The sequence below is a fragment of the Triturus cristatus genome, chromosome 9, assembly GCF_964204655.1.
Source record: "Triturus cristatus chromosome 9, aTriCri1.1, whole genome shotgun sequence".
Lineage (NCBI taxonomy): Eukaryota > Metazoa > Chordata > Amphibia > Caudata > Salamandridae > Triturus > Triturus cristatus.
In genome coordinates, this window is record NC_140592.1 from 491,028,691 (window position 1) to 491,036,074 (window position 7,384).

The window sequence follows — 7,384 nt, forward strand, 5'->3', positions numbered from 1 at the left end:
AAAATACTCACATTAACAGACAAGTCAATATTTGTCTCAACTTAGGAATATTCATTTAATTTGTAAAGTACTTTTAGACACCCTTTCAATTCAGCAAATAAAAGCGGGCTGTTGGGTTTTGCACCCATGTCCAAGAGCCTGATAACTAACGCCACATGAACAAACACTCCTATTCAGGAATACCTGGAAAACGTTATTATTTCAAAAGGAGTGTGCCTGCCACGTGTTTTCTATAGAGCTTATCTGCTTCAGAGTAGCTAGTACTTTGTTAATATTCAGAGGTCATTACACTAAGCTGCCATACAATGGATTTACATCTGGGCATACGCCTTACCTTTAAGAAGGGGCAACGGGGTGAGTTCCTGTTGGTTGCTCTGGTAGCGAAATTGGGATGAGCTGTGGGACCTTCTCTGGCGATTCCGACGCAGTGACCTCCGGGAGAAACCATCCACCTTGTCGGCAGGCGGGACAGGCGAAAGCCCAGGTGAGGATGGGCTGGTTGGTGTGCCTGCTGGTGGCAGTTTGGTCTCCATGGCTGTTCCTGGAGGCACTGGCCACAAAATGTTTCCTGGAGGGACTAAGGCCGCCTGCAAGGAGGCAAGCCTCTCCTTATGTTTCCCCTCGTCCTCCAACTTAAAGCCGTGCCACCACGCCCTGGTACTGGTGTTGTCCAAAACAGAAGGCCGTAGAAGGGAAAAATGCCCAAACCAACAAACTTATTATTTGGCCTTCATTCGGTAAACATAGGCACCACACCCTGGATATCTGCCAAAACAACAGGCATCAGACCCCCTCTTTGACTACTTCACCAGAGCAGGCCTCAGTCCTCATACACTGTTGAACAACCAAGGGAAGGCGTCTTAGACAGGGCACCATCAACATGCAACATAAATAAACACGTGAGCAGAAATCAATTGTCTGTCTGCCACGCATCCACAGAACGATTTTGGATCGGATGGCAATTTGAGGTGGTTCTAAAAGAAATTAAGGTGCTTTTCCTCTCTTAAAAAGTGCCATAGCCACTAAACATTCGGCAATATTATTACCCCGAGTTTTGTTTTATCACACAAAAGTGAGTCTTATTCCTTCGTAAAACCACAAATGTGAGTGTCATTCCTTTCGATGATAAAAATTCTCCAGATGGGTAGGAGGCAAACCAACGCATCACATGCTGCTTGGCTAGGAGAGCTCCAACTAACGATGGGCGGAGCAAGGTGAATGGGCTGGAAAAACCTTTTATGCTTTGCAGCAGATTATTAATATTTCAGTCCATTGCTTCTTTGCAAATGGCCCTGCAAGTGTGCTCCTCCGCTCGCGCTTGTCCTTGCAGACCTTGGATTTGGTTGTGCGCTAGTTTGCTTCCCAGTGGAAGATGAACGAAGCAGAACAAGAACACGGAAATCACAAATCTGAACTGGGGTTCTGTCAGTTTTTGGGAAGGGGCAGTGACACGAGGCGCCCCGCCATCAGCTGCTGCATGACCAATCAAAGAGATGGGAGGGGATCATAAAGTGACCTTTGTTTTACCAAGAATTGGAAAGTAGAGCTGCACTATCGGATCACAGCTCTCCCTCTTATTTTTTGTCAATGGCACCAGATCGGTAATCTGTCCGCGTTTCGAGGGTGGGGGAAGGGCAGGCAGGAGAGGGAGGGCACCCCTTGGGCTATTTCAATCCTGTGTCATTGCAACAATAGCTCGTGCAGCGCATGCTGATGACACTTCTGTGTACAGTAAGAGACAGGGATGGGGCAAATAACGCAACGTGACCCCAAGGTGCCAGCTGTGCGGCACGTGCTTGGAAAGAAATACAATAATTTTATTCGTAGATAAAAGCAGGATGGAATGTGGCCTTTCAAGGACAGCCTAAGGTCCTTTGGTGTGGTAGAAGTAGTGCAGACTGAGCAAGCATCCTACCTCACTATCTTGTAGAACCGGCTGCGACAGCCCAGCTGCTCCACATTCACCGTGTGATTCTCAACAAGCGGGGACACCCAACCGGTCACAGGACGCCCTGGTAAATATGTAAATACACACAACAATTTGTATGTTAAAAGAGGGAGACCGGGTGAAGGGAGGCAGATGTCGCACTTGCTGACAATCTTACTGCTTTTAATGGTAGGGTCAGATGACTGCTCTGCCTAAATGGAGGGGGTGATGGCCAAGAGATGTGGTGGTAGTGTCAGATTACTGTTCTGCCAAAATTGAGGGAATGAAAGGCACAACTCAAAACATGCGCTATGGTAGATGGGGCGTGGAGGGTCCGCGTTCAAGCGCTCGGATGTGATGGGAATATCAGCAGCCAACGGCAGGCAGGAGCGGTTTACTTTCGATTTTCGTAGCTATTGTTCCAGAAGTGACTGATGCTTGCATCCTGGTTTTCACCGCAGAAAGGCTGTGAAAGGAGAACTGGGGGACGGTGGTTCGAAGATCCTCGGGTAAAGCGCCTGGAAGTCCAGAACTGCCAGCAGAGAGCTACACGTGCCGGTTACTTCCTCCACAAGGCTCTGCACCGGCGCAACCGGGTACCATTTCATGAATCCCAGACTTCCCTTCTAGCCGGCTCTTGGGAAACCCGCCCTCATCAGCACCTGCCGGCGCCCTCTCCCGGATCCCGCCGGGCATCGGCTCTTCTCCCTGGCTTGCGGCTACTGGTGGACGGAGCTGGGACTTGCTCCTCCTGCGCGCGTGCTCCCGGCCCAGACACCGCCTCACGCACCGGGCTGCAGTCCCAGGTCAGGCTCGTCGGAACGCCTAGTTCTCGCTCCGTTCTCTTGGCGCGGCAGATGCTTATTGGTTGTTCTTGAAGGCGATAGCCCAATGCCTGGCTCTGCACCCCACTTGCGGTGCGACTGCTCCTTATTCCAGGTCCCGGCTGCAGACGGCCGCGCCTGTCCCCGGTATGGCTCCTCCTTGGTGCAGCCTCCGTGTCCTGGGCATTTTCCTGAATGCCTACGGCAGGTTGCAGCTCGCCTTCCTTTCTTTCCTTCTTTCTTTGATGTACGGTTCAATTCTAGTGACATTCACAACTACCCCTCCTCCCCGGCGCACGTGACCCAACCCAACCTGCCCAGTGGCTGCTTAAATATAGCACCTGCGTCACCACAGCTATAAGATGATGTCACCCTCCGTAGAGCGAAAGCTGGAGCGCTCCACAATTTAAGGCTGCGTGCCAAGCGCGTGCTGCCACTGCAATGGAGAGTGATTTCGTGGGATTATGAGACGGGCAGGGAAATACAAAATGCACTATTGCGTCATTTTTCCTGAGGAAGGCAGCTGTGTCGGCTTGAGTGCCTGCCACAGAGCTCTTTTTGTAACCGACTGGTTTCAGGTCCGATTTCCTTTAAATAAATGCCTCTTCCCTGAGCTCCAGAAACAGAGATTTAAATGTTACATCCAGATCAAAGGCTAGAAAGGGGAGTGCGTTACATAGTATAATGTGCGCCTGCCATAGGGATGACCGCCCGCGGCCCCTATCCGTGGCGGCTGGTGAACTTGGAAAGTGGTGCGGCGAAAGTACATGTTTTAGCTTCAATTTAGTAAGTGAATTGAACAATCCCCATGTCCTTGAAAGGGATTTATAGGGTCTTCCTTCTAGAAACTTTGAAAACCGCCTGGGCTTTTTTTAAAATTGGTTAAACACTTTTTACACTAGCTGTGCAGCCATCCGCCTCATGTTTGAGTTGGTAAACCAAGCTTTGCACAGGGATGGATGATGTTTCGAGTTGTTAAAACTCTCTGTCCCAGCAGTGTAGCCCTATGGTGCCTTGTAGAACTGAAGTGCACACATTTTTTTCTAGGGTACTTCAATAGTGAAAGGATGTTTTTAAAAGGTTTCACATGCAATTACAGTTTTTTTCTTTTTATCTACATTATAGTTCTTTAGTGCACAAGCTGGGTCTGGCAACTTGGTGGACTATGCACAAGCAAGACAAATCTGTTGATTCTGCCTTATCCACTCAGCTTTTCATCTTTCAAAGGTTGAATATCCTTGAAGAAGGTAACAAAAAATATGTTACCATTCAAAAGGCTGAGAGGCGCAAGTGGGCGACCGTTATGACCTACAAATACTTATGTTATAGCAACTTGTTTTACCAAGTAATAACACCTGCGCATTTTCCCTCGTTTATATTTGTAGTCATTTTGTTGTTACCATTTTTATAGTGCACAATTTGTCACTGGCATGTCATCACTGCCCTTTCCTGTTTGTGATTTGGAACACGTATTCTAAAAGTACTTTACTTTGTGATCATAAGCTCAGATACGTATACAAATCTCAGAGGAAGTCTATTTTTTAACATCTTATCCAAGCGTGAATGTTGGTTTTTAATATTATCTTTTTATACAATTTTAATTTAGGGTTCATGGCAGAGTGTGTAAACACCAAAGGGTTCATGGCACTGACAAATCTGTAAATATACTGCACTGAGAAATGTAAAGTGTTTTCTGTTTCTTGCTGAAAGAGGCGAGAAGGGATGGTGCAGCGGTGGCAGGAGGAATATGGAAGCACCACTAATGTGAAGACAAGTCTGCTTGGAAAGGGCACATCATTTTGGATTTTGTGAATATCAAATACAAATGCTCCACCCAAAAAATTAAATTAAACCTTTCTCATGTTTCTTGTCAGTGCAAAATAAATCACCTCTCCGTGTTCATTAGCAGACATGAAACTTGAAGCAGAGAATTTGCCTGAAATCACACAATTTAGGTAAGTGGAGTGCAGGTATTATAATCGGTGTCTTCCGATTGAAAGTCGGCGTATGTCCCACAAGTAGTTATTGGTGCATGGCAGCTCGGTCCCCTCACCGCCACGCAGCCCCCTGTGTGACCTGTGATCCGCTGCCACTGCCGCCCGTGTTAGCCCGCCTGCATCACTGCTGAGTACTATTCTGTTATTGTTTTGCATCTGTGTCCATTTTGCCTTCTGTACACCTGTGTCCGTTTTTTACCCTTGTGCCCCCATTCTTTTTTGTTCCCTCGCCTTCCGTGTAACCCGCCGTTTTCCCGCCGCTGCGTCCCTGCGGCCCCGCCCCCTTGTCTCCCATTGGCCGCCCCGCTCCGACCTCCCAGCTGCCCCTCCCTCCCTCTGCCCCTCATATGGAGGCCGCGCAGCGGTAGAGAGAGCGACCTTTGACCCTGTCACCAGGCAGGTCGCTCCCCTCACCGCCACGCAGCCCCCTGTGTGACCTGTGATCCCCTGCCACTGCCGCCCGTGTTAGCCCACCTGCATCACTGCTGAGTACTATTCTGTTATTGTTTTTGCATCTGTGTCCATTTTGCCTTCTGTACACCTGTGTCCGTTTTTTACCCTTGTGCCCCCTTTCTTTTTTGTTCCCTCGCCTTCCGTGTACCCCGCCATTTTCCCGCCACTGCGTCCCTGCGGCCCGCCCCCTTGTCTCCCATTGGCCGCCCCGCTCCCACCTCCAAGCTGCTCCTCCCTCCCTCTGCCCCTCATATGGAGGCAGCGGGCGAGCCAAAGGCAAGCCCGTCTGCGCCTGGACCGCGCCTAGCGCCAGAACCCCTGGTCCCAGCCGATGCCAGGAACCCCGACTGAGATACAACACCGTCGCCCTCAACGCACTCAACACCGACGACCACCCGCCTGCTATCAAGCCACCCCGAAGCGCACCCATGGACCCTTCACCTGCTGAGCCTGCAAATTCACCTGCCTCCTAACATGCACACCGCCCGCTGGACCTAACATCAACAACAACCACCTCAAGTGCATCCTCCTCAAAACCCGCTCCATCCACAAGCACGCCTTTGAACTCTGGGACCTCCTCGACACAACAGCACCGGACGTCCCTTCCTCACGGAAACCTGGATGAACGCCTCCTCGGCCCCCGACATCGCATAGCCATCCCGGACGGCTACAAGATCACCCGGAAGGACCGCGTCAACCAAACCGGAGGAGGAATCGCCATCATCTACAGGAACACCATCAGCGTCACGACCAACGCCGAAGACACACTCTCCGCCGCCGAATACCTACACTTCCAGATCCACACCGACCCCAAAACCACACTCAGAGGAACCCTCATCTACAGACTCCCGGGCCCGCGCACACAATTCAGCGAAACCATTGCCGACTTCGTCAGCCCGCACGCACTAACCTCACCAGAATACATCCTCCTAGGGGACCTGAACTTCCACCTAGAGAACAACAAAGACAACAACACCACCACCCTGCTCGACAACCTCGACAACCTCGGACTCAAGCAACTGGTGAACACCCCCACCCACTACGCCGGCCACACGCTGGACCCCATCTTCTCCGCCAGCAACCACGTCTCCTTCAGCCACTCCACAGGACTACACTGGACCGACCACAGCTGCATCCACTTTACCTTCCGGAAGACTACATCCCACCACCGCACGCCACAGATCCCCCGCAGATGCTGGAGCAAAGTCACCACAGACCAGCTCACCACATCACTGAGCCAGAACCCACCAGCCGACACCTCTGACACCAACGACGCAGCCCACAATCTCGCACAGTGGATCACCAACTGCGCCGAAAACCTTGCTCCACTGAAAAACCCCCCAGGCAAGACCAGCAACAGGAAAACCACATGGTTCACCGACGCCCTCAAAGACTCAAAGAAATCCTGCCGTACTCTCGAAAAAACCTGGCGCCACGAACGGACTACAGAAAATATGACAGCCCTCAAGAACGCCACTCGCGAACACCACCAGCTGATCTGCACCACCAAAAGGACATCGTTCAAAGAGCGGCTGGACAACAACACCCACAACAGCAAGGAACTCTTCAGCATCGTAAAAGAGCTCTCCAACCCCAGCGCCAGCAACAATGACATCACACCGTCGCAAGACCTCTGCAACTCCCTAGCCACGTTCTTCTACCGCAGGATCGCAGATATACAAAACAGCTTTGACGCCCAGACTCCACCTCCAGTCACCAAACCAACGACCCCCACCACCACCCTCAGCGCCTAGACCCCCATCAGCACAGAAGACACCCCCCACATCATGAACACCATCCACTCTGGCTCTCCCTCTGACCCATGCCCCCATCACATCTACAACAAAGCCAACACCATCATCGTACCCCACCTCCGGAACGTCATAAACAACTCCTTCGCGTCAGCCACCTTCCCAGAGAGCTGGAAGCACGCAGAGATCAACGCCCATCTGAAAAAACCCACAGCAGACCCTAAAGACCTCAAGAACTTCCGCCCCATCTCTCTTCTTCCCTTCCCGGCAAAAGTCACCGAGAAGACCGTCAGACTGCATTCCTCGAGGCAAACAACTCGCTCGACCCATCCCAGTCCGGATTTCGAGCCAACCACAGCACCGAGACAGCCCTCATCGCAGCCACCGACGACATCAGGACCCTGATGGACAACGGGGAGACAATCGCCCTCA

General features: G+C 51.3%; 1 protein-coding gene across 1 annotated transcript in view; it reads right to left on the reverse strand.

Moving 5' to 3' along the window:
* Nucleotides 1-3,013, reverse strand: part of PPP2R5B (protein phosphatase 2 regulatory subunit B'beta) — a 450,317-nt gene extending 447,304 nt beyond the window's left edge. Inside the window, exon 1 of the mRNA XM_085625465.1 lies at nt 335-3,013. Within this exon, the coding sequence (XP_085481591.1) occupies nt 335-533 (199 nt within the window). The 5' untranslated portion in view covers nt 534-3,013. The remainder of the gene's footprint in view (nt 1-334) is intronic.
* Nucleotides 3,014-7,384: the final 4,371 nt, after the last annotated feature.